General features: G+C 37.3%; 1 protein-coding gene across 10 annotated transcripts in view; it reads right to left on the bottom strand.

Annotated features, from left to right (window-relative positions):
- Positions 1–13,624: 13,624 nt before the first annotated feature.
- Positions 13,625–15,978, bottom strand: part of LOC106873703 (putative tubulin polyglutamylase ttll-15) — a 35,362-nt gene continuing 33,008 nt past the window's right edge. For all 10 annotated transcript variants that reach the window (XM_089342311.1, XM_089342308.1, XM_089342306.1 and 7 more), the window contains one exon: positions 13,625–15,975. In XM_089342311.1, the coding sequence (XP_089198437.1) occupies positions 15,853–15,975 (123 nt within the window). In that variant the 3' untranslated portion in view covers positions 13,625–15,852. The remainder of the gene's footprint in view (positions 15,976–15,978) is intronic.

The following is a 15,978-nucleotide window of genomic DNA, read 5'->3' as shown; positions in this document are numbered from 1 at the left end:
TAGATGCAACTGGTCAATGTACACCCAGATAGTGGTTGTGAGGTCACACACCCCCTCCCGACATCTTGGGTGGTGGTCGTGTGTACGGGAGGTGGGTTGGGGGAGATTGTTTGGAACACTACATCTAAAGGGTACCCTGTCATAGACATTTCATGTTGCACACCTTATAACTGTGGCGTCCACCCCACCTGCTGGGGGATGCCTTCGAAAATCGTCTTGCTTCAGTCTTTTCTTTTTATTATTATTATTACTAACCTATTACCTGTGCCTCTTTCAGAAATCCTCATCAGTATTATTATTGCAGGTACAGCATCAATGTCTTCGAGAAACTTTGCTTCTAAAGCCTTCCCAGGTAACTGATTTTTCCCAAACCAAAGGTAATCACCTCAGTCAGCACATTAAGCGAAGGTTAATTATTTGCTTAAATTAAATGAAATACAGGTACCTGGGCATTGGTGTGAATTAGTGCAGATTATAAGAGGTTCCGGATTATCAATATCCAGAAATAGAGAGTCATACGTGCATCATTATCATCTTCATCTTCATCTTCATCTTCATCATCATCATCATTATTATTATTATTATTATTATTAAGAGTGCCATTGTACCTACTGGAGAAGTTACCTCAAGCCTATAAAATATTATTATTATTGTTGTTATTATTATTTTAGTTTAAAGAAAGGACTGGTAACTCAACAGAATAAACTGACATTTATTTTGAGCCTGTGGAAGGAATGCGAGATGCCGAAATATTGTTCAAAGCACCAATAAATAAGTCACTTTCGAGTTGCGCTTTTTGTCATTAAGTTGGCCGTGGTGATGGATTACGTCAGCTTTGTTTACCTTAGTGTTGGATTGTGTCAATCGCATACAAAAGCTAAGAACTCATCTCTCTATCTATTATTATTATTATTATTATTATTATTATAATTATTATTAGGGTGGCGAGCTGACAGAATCATTAGTACGCCGGGCAAAATGCTTAGCGGAATTTCGTCTGTGGCTACATTATAAATTCAAATTCCGCCGAGGTTGACTTTGCCTTTCATCCTTTCGGCGTCAATAAAATAAATACCAGTTACGCACTGGGATCAATGTAATCAATTCATTCCCTCCCCCGAAATTGCTGCCCCTGTGGCAAAAATTTGAAAGAATAATTATTGTTATTATCAAAGTGGCGAGATGGCAGAAATGTTAGAACACCAGGCAAAATGCTGTTCTAGGGGGTCAATGTCACGAACTTAACCTTTGCCCTCAAAACTGTTGACCTTGCAAGCTGGCAGAATCGTAGTCTGTGTTATGACCCTTTCCTGTAAGAAATTATTATTAGTATTATTACTACTGCTAACATCATCATCATCGTTATCATCACTGTCGTCATCATTGTTGTCGTCATCATCATCATCATCATCATCAGTGTTTGTTACATGTTACGTTTATGATCGTTACATGTCATGTTTCAACCCTGTTCCTTTGTTTATGTTTGGATGGCTTCTGTTTATTTTGCGGTCCCAGAAATAGAGGAAGAGTGTTTGGGTACAAGGTGTGAGTAACCCTATGCTGGAAATTGCATGAAGCCTGACATGTGTTTATTTAGGGTAAACAGGGATGATAACAAAAACACCTGACACCTCATGGGTTTTGTTCAGCCTTTTAGGTTCTGGGTTCAACCCCCACATCAACCGATTGTCATCCCAATCTGTTGATGGGGACAGAGGAAACAATGGGGTTGCAGTTTATGGAAGGCGGTGAGCTGGCAGAGTCGTTAGCACACCGGGAAAACTATTTAGCAGCATTTCGTCTGTCCTTACGTTCTGAGTTCAAATTCCACCAGGGTCGATTTTACCTTTTGTCCTTTCGGGGTCAATAGAATAAGTACCTGTTGAGCACTGGGGTCAATGTCACTGACTTAACTCCCCTCGCCCCCGAATATTGCTGGCCTTGTGCCAAAATTCGAAACCTATATATGTAACCTCTGGTTTCCATATATCACCATGACTAAATGCATATATATATATATATATATATATATATATATAATATGTGTATGTATCTATACATATAATGTATGTGTATGTATGTATATATATATGTGTGTGTGTGAGTGAATGGCTACTCAAGTTTCGCGTTTCCGCTTCATCGAATGACTCGGCTTTAAATAAATATTATTCCACTTTACTTCACTGGATCCTGGGGCCTAATTACATTCCCACCTGCCTCATATTAGTCACCTATTTCATAGAATATACATATATATATATATATGTATTAATATTATCTGTGTGTGTATACGTATAAGTATCGATATAGATATATGTATATATATGTATACGTAGGTATGTGTGTGTGAGTATATTTCAAGGACACAGTGTTTGTATTGTGTAGGGTGATACACAACTCCCCACAGATTTATTCTCCAAGACTTTCTTCAGCTGTTGCCAGTAAAGGAAACGGTCCCATTTTTTCATCTCTTCCTTCTTTCCAACCTATAAATATTCTCAGCTGAGGCCTCAAACATTTTTGTTGTTGTTATTGTTGTCGTTGTGGTCATCATTGTTTTTATTTACTTTTGTTTTGTTTTTTTTAATATAAATTTCGTTCTGTTGTTATGGCAACCTTTTTCAGTGTGTTTTTTTTTGTTATATATATTTTTTGTTTTCCTTGTGGTGTTTTTTTTTTTTCTTTTGTTGTTTTTTAATTCCACCATTGATTAACGATAAATTTCATAATTGTTTCATGAGACCTTTCCATAAGTAGAGATATAGACGAGTGGGTGTGTTTGTGTGTGTATGTGTGTTAGTGGATGTGTGTGTGTGTGTGTGTGTGTGTGTGTGTGTGCATGTGTGTGTGTGTGTGTGTGTGTGTGTGTGTGTGTGCTTGTGTTCCTGCATTAATGTATCTGTGCATGTGTATATTATGTGCATATATATATATATATATATATATATATATATATAAAGGGCACCAACTGTGCATCAATGCCCCACGCTATCGAGGGACTAAATAAGTAAAAAAACTACCAGTTTTTTTACTTATTTAGTCCCTCGATAGCATGGGGCATCGATGCACAGTTGGTGCCCTTTATATATAATTAAATATATCTATGAAGAAACGATGAATTTTTTCATTACAAAATTTTTCGTTATTTTTTCATTATGAGGTTTTTTCACGCTGACTACTTGATAAATTCTTATAAAGAATTTATCCTATATTATATTATATATATACATATATATATATATATATATATATATATATATATATATATACATATATCATGCACCAACATGGCCACAGTCAAATGGCTGAAACAAGTAAAAGCTAAAAGATAAAAAATATATATATATATATATATATATGCATACAAACATATCATCATCATTATCATCATCATCATCATTATCCTCATCATTTAATGTCCCTTTTTCCATGCTGGCATGGGTCGGATGGTTCAACATGAACTGGTAAGCTGCAGTGCCTGCCCTGGAATGGTGTCTATGACTGGATGCTCTTCCTAATCCTAACCACTCCACAGAATATACTGGGCTTTTTGTGGCCCCTGCACTGGTGAGTTCATCAAGCACCCGCCACACAAAACCCCTTCAATTGAGTGGGGTATATATGCATGTTTATATATAAAAGGGTCAAGAATGACCATGCGATTGCACTTAGAAAGTTCCCTCTGAGGCACGAGTCCAGGCATGGTTCTTTATGGAAGACCCATAGTCACCCATGCGTACCTACCTCCTCTCTCTACGCCACTGATGTTATCCAAGGGAAAGGCAAAGGGGCTGATACAGCTTGGCACCAGTGAGGTCGCAACTTATTTTTACAGCTCAGTGAACTAGAGCAAAGTGAAATAAAGTGTCTTGCTCAAGAACGCAACACAGAGTCCCGTTCGGGAATCGAACTCACTACCTCATGATTGTGAGCCCGACGATCTAACCACTGAGCCATGCACCTTCACTTTTAGAAGTAAAGGGGTGACAGTGACTTCAAAGTGTCACCCTACTAGCCTTTCTCAGTCTGACAAAGGCTAATAGACTAAAACTTCGAAGTCACTCTCAACCTGCTGCTTGTAAATGTTTAATAGATATGCATGCTACTGAAAAAAGGATGGACTAATTATTCAGATTAATGTTAAATTGTTTTTGTTAATAACTTGACATAAAAAAACAAACATTAATAAAGATAGATAGATGCATATATGTGTGTGTTTGTGTGTGTATGTATATATATAAATATATATATATATATATATATATATATATATATATACACACACACACACATAGATAGATAAATGATAAAACATTTTAAATGGCGTTTTCTTCCATTTTCTATCATTTATTTATATAAACATTGCAAATGCTATGGATTTCCTGTTGTATATCCTGAACAGAAGCTTTTTCACTGTATGATGACATCAGGTAGCCAATAACTATGGATGAGCTTTACACGAGATTCTACAACATTTTTACCTGAATCTTATTTAGCTATATATATATATATATATATAGTAAAAAGCATGTAAAAAGCACATTCCGAGCACTGGGCCTCACAGGGGCACAATGGCAAATGACCAAGACCATTGACAATGTGCTGTGCTCGAGAAGAAGACCCATCACGCCAAGTGAAAAAAATAGCCGTGGCAGATATTGGTGTCATGCAAATGGCACCTGTGCTGGTGGCACGTAAAAGCACCGATTGCACTCTCGGAGTGGTTGGCATTAGGAAGGGCATCCAGCTGTAGAAACCAGGCCAAATCAGACTAGAAGCTGTAGTTGTAGGTTATATAGATATGTGTATGTGTCATGGGGAGAGAGGTTGCGTTTATGCTACATATGTGTGTGTGTGTGTGTGTGTATATATATATATATGCATGCACATTCATATGCTTTTGTATATATTATTTTATGTGTGTGTATGTATGCATGTATATTTATCTTTGTTTATGCATGTATGTAGAGTAGGTGTGTGTGTGTGTGTGTGTATGTGTCTGTATATATGTAAGTGTGTATGTACGTAACGTATAATTATACACTTCTATACATATATTTGAATGTTTGCATGTATGAGTGAGAGAAAGAGAGAATTAGATGACATTTTCTATGCAATAATGCTTGCATGTTTCAGTTGAGTTCTTCAAATTTTTGTGCTGGGTGTAGAATCCTAAATACTTCTTCTCCATCTGAACATGTGGCTCCTGAAATCTGTCAACATTCCACTTGGGTTTCTGCGTAGAAAACCCAATCGATGGTGAAAGCTTGGGGCAGAGATCTCTGGGACATGACGATTTAGTGGAGCCCTATTCATGCCCTTATCTTCTTGGCCTTTTGAGTCGACTCCATAAGTGTATAAGGAGCTAAAGGAATACACCCCTGATATGTGCCCCTTTCTTCTGTCTTTAATGTTATCCAGTTACTCTCCCCACCTACCCCTAGCCCTATCTTACCCCTACCCCATTCCATCTCCCACACACTACAAATTTCTAGTTTTATTTTTATTTTTTGATATCTAATTACTTCTCATTAAAATTTTAATTAAGTTCCTTAAATTCGACTAAAAACTTAAAACTGTTTCACCACCCACTCCCCCCGTTAACGAAGGGGCTGTTTCTGTAATTAGATCACCTCCATGCATGGAACCTCTGTCTGCTAGAAATAGAAGTTAAATCCTCCTTACAAATCACACCACCCCAAGGACTTCCGGCGCTTTTTTTTTTTTTTTTTTTTCTGAAAAAATAGGAAAGGTTGCACAGAATGCTGTAGTTCTCTTGAAAATACAATATCCGAGTGTTGGTCATGCTTGGAATGCTTTTGATCATATACCTGCTGCACAGAGTTATCTCAAGGCTAAATCAACAACAGAAACAGTTGCGCAATTGCAGTGTGCAGCATTTCGTCTTTCTATTTTGGGAATGTTTTTTTAGCAACGCTGCATCCATCTGCTCCAGATTGAAAAATATGTAAACATCTTCCGCGCTCGTTTATGTGGGTACGTGCATGTGTGCATGCAAGTGTGTGTGTGTGTGTGCGTGCACGTGTGTCTGTGTGTATACATATGCACATACATATACATAAGTATATACGTATTTATAGATGTACATGCACATAGTGATATCTCTCTCAGTCTCTCCCCATGTATGTATATGTGTGTGTGTGTATATATATATATATATATATATATAAACACATACACACACAGACGTGTGTGTGTATATATATGCATATATGTGTGTGTGTATATATATATATGATCCCTAAATTATGTTTATATATACATATATATACATATATGTGTGTGTGTGTGTAGTATGTATGTATATATATATATGTGTGTGTGTATATATATTTGTGTGTGCGTGTGTATTATTTCTAGTTCTTTTTCCTAGCAATGTAAGTGTTTTTTAACACCCTAGTCACGTTTAGTGACAATTATAATTCTCCTTTTTGGTGTAACATTGCAAACTGCTATTTACATTAATCATATTTCATCATGTAACCTCGTGGGCATCGGTACCATTTTCCTCTTTCTCCATTCTTCCATTCTCCGAACTTTCCATCTTTCCGACGAAGGGCTCCGCCCGAAACGTCATACACTCTCTCTTTCCTTTCCTGAGCGTCCAATAATACTATCCATATCACGTCCTCACTTTGTTGTTTTTTTGTTTTTTTGTTATTGTGTTTTTGAACTATATATATATATATACACACACACACACACACACACACACACACACACATATATATATATATATATATATATATATATATATATATATAGAGAGAGAGAGAGAGAGAGAGAGAGAGAAAGTGAGCTATTTCTATAGGTTATTAGCAGTAAACATAGAAAGGCCTAAAAATACAAAGCAGTTATGTGGGTGGACGATATATATTTAATATTGAGAATGTTATAAGAAATAAGATGGTATCAAATAATATTTTCAACTCTGCAAGTAAGGGAGACAATTCCACTCACGTTCCAGTCCTTCTTTCCAGAATCATCCATACATTTCCCACCATGTATAAAAGTAACCGAAGTAGATGGCGCTACCTGTGTAATAAATCACGTTAAAATTTGCGCTTTTTTTTTAATGTATGTTTTCTTTAGATCTTGTCAGGGATTGTATAATATGTTACGGTCATGATTAACATAATTAATGTCGTAATGTGAGAAATTATAATGAAAATAATTAACTTAGTGAAGAGAAACAAACCCAGAAATACTAGGAACTTTGTTTTTTTAGAACACTGGGAAAAAAATTCTCAGCAGGTTTTTCATCCGGGGGTTTTGCATTCTGAATTCAAATTCTATCTGGGTTTAACTTTGCCTTCCATGTCAAAGAAAATACGAGTCACATACTGGGGTTTGGGGACATAATCAACTATTACCCCACTCTCCACTAAAGTTCCTGTTATTTATTATTATTATTATTATTATTATTATTATTATTATTATTATTATTATTATTATGATCATTATTGTTATTATTATTATTATTATTATTATTATTATTATTATGGCGTCAAGCTAACAGAATTGTTAGTAAGCCGGGTAAAACGCTTAGCGGCATTTCGTTCCTCTTTATGTTCTAAGTTCAAATTCCGCCAAGGTGGATTTTGCCTTTCATCTTTTTGGGGTCACTAAATTAAGTACCAGTGAACCATTGGGGTCAATGTAATCGACTAGTCCCCTCCCCACAAATTTCAGGCCTTCTGCCTATAGTAGAAAGGATTATTATTATTATTATTATTATTATTATTATTATTATTAAGGTGGCAGGCTGGCAGAACCGTTAGCATGCCAGGCAAATTGCTCTTAGTGGCATTTCATTTGACTTTACATTCAGGGTTCAAATTCCACCAAGGTCAACTTTGCCTTTTATCTTTTTGGGGTCAATAAATTAAGTACCAGTTATGCACTGGGGTCAATGTAATCAACTAGTCCCCTATCACCACCAAATTTCGGGCCTTCTGCCTGTAGTAGAAAGGATTTATTATTATTATTATTATGATTATTATTATTATTATTATTATTATTATTATCATTATTATTATTATTATTCAAATGAAGAAGCTGTACTAGCAGAGACCATAGAATAGTCGACTATCAATGAGATTCCTTGTTGGTTCAAGTGTCATGGGTTCAAATCCTGGCAGTAGCTTGAGCTTATTGTTAATCACCTCTCAGAATACATTAAGAATAATTATCAAGAATACAATAACGAGCAATACACTACATCCATTTCCATCCGTTGTCTTATCAAAGACCACTTTGTCATGCCCAAGTACCTGTAATTAACTGAGGTTGATGCAATCATCTATACACACCACTTTCCATTTCCTAAGATATTTAAGCTGCATTAAATGAGTACCTGTAATATACTGAGTCAGATGTGTTGATTTTCATATACTCCTGATACAAAGATTGGCCTCGTGGGTTTTTAAAACTAGTACCTGTAATATATTTGGGTCGGTTCAGTTGATTCTTATACACTCTTGATATAATCCTACTTTTCAGAGATTGGCTCCATGTCTTATTAAAAAGGGTACCTGTAATATGCGTTGGTAAATCTAATTTTATTCTCATATACCCTTGATACAAAGACTGGCCACATGTCCTGTTAAAATAAGTACCTGTAATATACTCTGGCTGAATCAATTACTTTATACTCTCCCTACAAAAGTTGGTATTGTGTCTAGTTGAAACAAATACCAGTAATATACTGTGGTTGATTCAGTCAAACTGCCCTATCCCCATTTTGCGCGAAAAATCTTTGCAGCATATACATGTGTATAAACAATATATACATACCTGTAATGATAACTACATGTTTCTGTGTATGTAGAAAAAGAAATGTATATATATATATATGAACAAGTGTACCAAAAATGTATGTGTATATGTGTATATATATATATATATATATATATATATATATATGCAAATATCAAACAATGAGAATGAATGCTCAACACCGTATTGGTGGATAAAAATTCTGTATTTGTGTATTTAGGCTACCATTGGTTTCATGTTAAGAAAAATATCTTAACAATTCTTCCAGCCAATCGCATAGAGAAATCGGTGTTCATCTCATGTGATTGGTTTGAAGATTGTTAAAATATTTTCTTACCATAAAACCAGTGTGTATATATATATATATATATATATATATATATATATATATATATATATATATATATATATATATATATATATATATATATATACACATGTGAGTGTAAAATACAAAAGTAATAATGATAATAATAATAATGAGAAAAAGAAGAAGTCTTTATTAATTAAAATGACCTTAATGAGATTCCATTGTTGGACTTTTCTTACAACCTAATTAAGAGACTCGGTGCTAATTATCTGGAAAAAATATGTAATTGTCGTTAAAAAGGACACTACTAAATGTTGCTGTTGTTGTTGTTGTTGTTGTTGTTGTCCACCAATTTCGGTGTGGGGGAGGGATAAGAGGGGGATCATGTTGATGTCGTTGATGGAGGAGGAGAAAGCAGTGATGACGACGATGATGGTGGGGATGTTGGCAAAAACAAAATAAAATAACAAAAAAAAAAGACAAGAAACAAAAACAAACCGTTGTCGTCATCAAATGTTGTCTCCTCATTTTCTGTGTTGATGTTGTTTTGTTGTTGTTATAAACTATTATTATTATTATTATTATTATTATTATTATTATTATTATTATTATTATATCACATTTATTATTATTATTATTATTATTATATTGTCATAATTATTATTATTGTTATTATTATTATTATTATTATTATTATTATTATTATTATTATTATTATAATTAATGGTTGAATTTTTTTGTAATAAATATCAAATTGAACAATTTTGTTTATTTATTTATTTATTTTCCATGTGATTATTATTATTTTTTTTTTGTAATATTATTTTCATTTCCATTATTTGGAATGGCAGTTCAAGGCAGCAAACCACCAGAATACTCCATGGTATTCTTTTTAGCTCTTTAGATTCCAAGTTCAAATCTCATTAAGGTCCAAACCCTGCCGAAGCAGACATTGGAACTAAACGCTGTCCTCTGGCTCATCCGATCTTGTTGAACCATCCAACTCAGGCTGGCAGCGAAGACAAGCGTTTGAAGATGGTGATGATGGAGATCATGATGATGATGATGACGTATGCAGAGCATCCAGCTGTAGAAACTCGGCCAAATCAGACTGGAGCCTGGTGTCGCCATCTGGTTTCACCAGTCTTCAGTCAAATCGTCCAACCCATGCTAGCATGGAAAGCGGACGTTAAACGATGATGATGATGATACAAATGTACAGTTCTCTCTCCCCCTCTTTCTCTCTCTCTCCTTCTCTCTCTCTCTCTCTCTCTCTCTCTGTCACCGTCTTTCGTTCCCTAGACAAACATACACATAATATGCTTGAGTGCACAATTATTCACAGACATACATAGCTACAAACACACGCATATACTCACATACACACAATCACGTCTACGTATGCACACACACACACCCTAATAATCTTTAAAGCCAAGTTTATTACAAGGGGAGTAATTTGAATTTAGAGTTATTTCCCTGTAAAATGTTGACAATGAACTTGGAACTCTAAACTGATTCGAACTGAGACTTAAATCCAGTCATCGGGCCTAAATATGTGTGTGTGTGTGTGTGTATTGGGGCACATATGGAGGGAAGGCTGTGCGGAAATGTGGTATAGACATTACGTGTGTGGTTATGAAATTTGCGCAAGAAACATTTGGTTTTTCATTCGACTCCATGGTAAATTACCTTTACAATCAGAAAACAAAAAACGAAAAATTAAGGATAACTCAACAGAGTTTATCGGAAAACACAGATAAAGAAAGAAAGATTTTATCAGAAGAAATTTGAACACTTCGACGTGGGCTCCATTGATTGATCTATTTTCCGTTTTGGTTGTCAAATTGCAAAGGTATTTTAGGGACACCTTGTATTATACATTGGGTAAAATAAGGCCCGGAGACCAAAATCTCAAGAGTGGAATTTGGTAAAGAATACGTGCAAAAATCTATCGTGTGTCTATGCAGACAGGCACACACACACACATGCTATATATATATATATATATATATATATATATATATATATATATATATATATATATATATATATATATATATATATATATATATATATATATATATATATATATATATATATATATAGATAGATAGATAGATAGATAGATAGATAGATAGATAGATAGATAGATAGATAGATAGATAGATAGATAGATAGATAGATAGATAGATAGATAGATATATACAAAGTTTTAATTTTAAGAGAGAGATTTGACGCTATATATATATATATATATATAGTGTGTGTGTGTGTGATATTGAGCTAAGGAGGCGCAATGACCAAGTGGTTAGGGCAGCGGACTCGCAGTTTCGATTCCCAGACCGGGCGTTGTGAGTGTTTATTGAGCGAAAACACCTAAAGCCCCACGAGGCTCCGGCAGGGGATGGTGGCGAACCCTGCTGTACTCTTCCACCACAACTTTCTCTCACTCTTACTTCCTGTTTCTGTTGTGCCTGTAATTCAAAGGGCCAGCCTTGTCACACTAAATATCCCCGAGAGTTACGTTAAGGGTACACATGTCTGTGGAGTGCTCAGCCACTTGCACGTTAATTTCATGAGTAGGCTGTTCCGTTGATCGGATCAACTGGAACCCTCGTCGTCGTAACCGACGGAGTGCCATCTAATCTAATAGTGTGTGTGATATTGAGCTATGATGAGGGCAGAAGTGAGAGATTGGGTAGGCCCTGTCGGGAGTCTCTGAGGACGGAAGTGCGGAAGAGAGGATGCGCAGAGGGGACGGGAAAAGGTCAGAGGGCAAATGGACGGCATGGAGTTAAGGATTGTGTACATGACGAATAGAAGAGAACATCCACGTGGGTAATGAGAGAACGCTTCCTCCATATTGACAGGTAAGAAAGCCTTTTTCCTAATTTCCTTTTCATACCACAAACTATTTCGGCTCAAAATAATTCTGTCCATGGTAAAATATGACATCGAAAATTAAACTCGGCAACGACATGTTGAGACATTCTCTGGTCAAGGCGACATGGTGGCCCGGTTACAGAAAGTGAAGCTAAAAGCTGCTTATACGGCGGGGAACCTTTAAGGCGTATCGTAAGCTCGGAAGCGCGAGGTGGGCCGGAGAACAAGTCGACGACTATGCGACTAGGATTAGGAGATTGGTGGCTTTAGCAGGGATTTCCGGCGAGGCGATGGAGAGTTTGCGAGGTTGGCCTTTGCGACTGGATTTCCAGATCACATTTCAATAAGTTTGCAGCAGCCACCGAGTATCCGTACCATACCGGTGAGCGAAAACACACGCGATGTAGTTTGTACGGAGACGTAGAGGCGAATCGAACCAACGGGAAGAAGAACGAGGCAGGAGAAGCTGGGCGAATGACGAAGGGACCATGTTTCAGGTGTCGGAGTTCTCACCTGGACAGAGACTGCACGGCACCGAAACCGGAAGTGGCGTGCTACCGGCCTGGACACATTGCTAACCAATGTAAACAGGGAAACGGATGGAGGGGAGCTACTGTGCCGGTAGCTATCCCGTCAACCGCGGTCACTGCCAATAATAAACGTTCGCGATTGTGGTGGTTGGGGGCGAGAGAGGCCTGTGCCCTTGTGGATGCTGGTTGCACTACAACTATGATGACTAGCTGGAGCGGTAACCCACGTCTGAGCGCAGTGGATGGCAGGAAAGTGAGTTGCAGAGGCGAGAGTGGAATACAATTGATAGTGCAAGGGTCGGCAGTGAAGGTCCAGGCGATTGTTGTCGACGGACGTGATTGTCCGGCTGAGTGGCGTGACGATAGGCGAGATCGGAGTGGGATTCTGCAACCGATGTGCTACGTGCTATGATTATGGATAGGCGGTGGGGAAGGTTGTGAGAGCGACGGAACTCGTGTAAAAAGAGGGGGGGGGCAATGGATGCAACATTGGAGACGAGGACTTCTGGACTAAATTCGATGGCACGCGATGGACAGGGGAATACTTCTGGAAGGGTGAGCCTCCGGTGTTGCTCCACAGGGGAAGCTGTTACAAACACCCTCAAAGAGGAGCCAGGAGTGAATTGCTGGGATACTTTTAATTCGTAGGTGTTCCTGATCTGGAGTCGATCTGCTAGAAATAGCAAACGGCGAGATGGCAGAAACGTTAGCACCCCGGGCGAAGTGCTTAGCGGTATTTCGTCTGCCGTTACTTTCTGAGTTCAAATTCCTCCGAGGCCGACAAATTAAGTACTAGTTAGGCACTGGGGTCGATGTAATCGACTTGGTCCCTTTGTCTGTCCTTGTTTGTCCCCTCTATATTTAGCCCCTTGTGGGCAATAAAGAAATAAGAAATAGCAAACAAATCTAACTGAAAACCACATTGTCTTAAAGAAGGAAGGACACATCGAATAATAGGTTCTGGATATACTGTGTTGGCGAAAAGACGCGATGGTCATGGCTGGAATGCCTTTGATCATAGGACAGCTCAATCAGGACTACCTGGGGTTAAACAAAAACAGAAATAACAATAATAGCAGCAACAATAACAACAACAATATTTTGAAAGTGAAATTATTATTTACAGATTTGCATTTTCTGTGGAAATTTTTCCATTTCCATATTTCATCCCCGAGACATGTCAAGGTGTTTTAATTTATTAAATATTCATTCAAAGAGACCATAACAAGGGTCATGGGGCCTGGCAGTCATTTTAAATTAGTCATGGGGCAAACTGTGGCCCCTTGGGACTTTCATGCTTAAATGAAAAGTCAGCTTGTATTTTTTTTTAAGTAGTGCAGCCCACTAAATGGTGAGCCATGTCTCATGTGGGCCCACTTGTTGAAAATGGCTGCCCATGTTGGTTCTTGAGGGTTATAAATGGCAGGGTATTTGATGCATTCTGGGACAAAAAAAAGGGGGGAAATGAAGTGGGGTTTGGGTTGAAGATTTGTGGAATATTGTGGGGAACATGTGGGAAGAGGAAAAGTCGAGAGAGAGAGGAGGATAGAGATATGACCAGAGGGGGGAGAAAGAGGATAATAGATAGACAGAGAAAGAGAAAAGGGACAGATAAACACAGGGAGAGACAGAAGGACAAACACAGAGACTGAAAGACAGACAGACAGACAGACAGTGAGTGAAAGAGAGAAAAATTGATGGAGAAACAATGGGGACAGAAAGAGAGAGGGAGATATGTATAATGGTTTCAAATTTTGGCACAAGGCCAGCAATTTGGGGGTGGGGGTAAGGCGATTACAATGACTCCAGTTCTTAACTGGTACTTGTGAAAGGCAAAGTCCACCTCGGCAGAGAGATATATATATATTAAGTCTGAATCTTGTCAATAATATCTTATTTTCTAATACACATACACACACACTTACATATGCACTACACACACACACACACACACACACACACACACACACACACACACACACACACTTCGTTACCCATAGGTTGTAATGCTAAATGAAATAATAACCTAAGGTGAGTTATGTGTACGATTGATGAGTGACCTGAAGTCAATCAAGTATGTGACTGATGTGTGACTAGGGGCCATTTATGCATATGATTGATGAGTGACCAGAGGCCAGTTATATGTGTGACTGAACGGTGCGTGTGAATAACCTGAAGTCACTTATGTGTGAGTGAGTGGTGAGTGACCTGAGGTCAGTCATGTATGTGATTGATGAGCAGTTTCATATTTGGTGATTGACAAGGAGCCAAGAGGCAACATTAAGTACCTTGAGGTACTGTTTAGTGGAACAAGGGTACTTGACAGGTGATTACAGATTTGTTATAGGCCATATTGAGTACCCATGGGTACCATATACAATAGAGGTGTACCTTGCAGGTGCACATAGGTTCGTTGTCTGTAAATAAATGTCCAAGCATTCACACTTAGCACCTATAAGTACCTTATAAAACACAGGTACCATATATGTACATAGGAGTTTCCATAGGAAATAAAGAAACATTATATGCACCTTATTATCATGTAGGTACATATAGCTATTATTAAGTGATATGCAGTTGCTATAGGTACCCTGAGGAGCTGAGGTACCTTAAGATGCATATAGTCTTGTTATCTGTAGATCATATCCAAGTGCTCACATTAAGTAGCCAAGGTACCTTATATAATAGGTACTTATAAGCATTTTGCAGGTAATATCCAAGATCTCACACTGAGTATCTCTGAGAATACTCACTGTATTTCAAGAACAGTGGTACCTGATTGGTACATGTAGGTTTCCAGTATGCGTTATTGAGTACCTCTTTGTACAAATTGATTCTGCACAAGCAACAATATTTTCTGTGCTGATAGGTACCTTATGGAAGAATGACATATCTTGTTGGTAATATAGTTGTTTGTAAGTAATATCCAGTTACCCTGAGTATCTCTAGATATCTTATAGGTACCTTATAGATTTGTGACTCACATTTAGTTCCTCTGAGTACCTTATAGAACATATGTACGTTATAAGTACATTAGGTTTCTCATAGATCATTCAGGGTACCTCATAGATCATTCAGGGTACCTCAAGACATCTTATGAGATACTTATAGTTTATTGTTTCTCTTGTAATGCCTAGAGAATCATATTGGGTACGTATAGTACCTTAAGAACATATAAGTTTCCTGTAGGCAATATTGAGCATCTATAGGTACCTCATAGAACAGAGAGGTACCTTATAAGTGTATGTGGGTTTCTTGTTGGTAATATTCCAAGGACATCTTAAGACATAAGCAGCATCATGTTTGGGATGAATAAATGGTTTTATGCTAATGGCACCAAGTTGCATCTCTTTGGCACTGTCCAAGAAACCATAATGCCATAAATTTATTCTCTTCACTCTTTTGAGAGATTTCAGTTTGGGTCAAAATGGCCAATTCTTCAGCTGTGTCCTG

This window comes from Octopus bimaculoides, chromosome 25 (genome assembly GCF_046866305.1).
Source record: "Octopus bimaculoides isolate indiv1 chromosome 25, ASM4686630v1, whole genome shotgun sequence".
NCBI lineage: Eukaryota > Metazoa > Mollusca > Cephalopoda > Octopoda > Octopodidae > Octopus > Octopus bimaculoides.
Note: the sequence above shows the minus strand (reverse complement) of the source record. Positions and strands in the feature narration are given on the sequence as shown.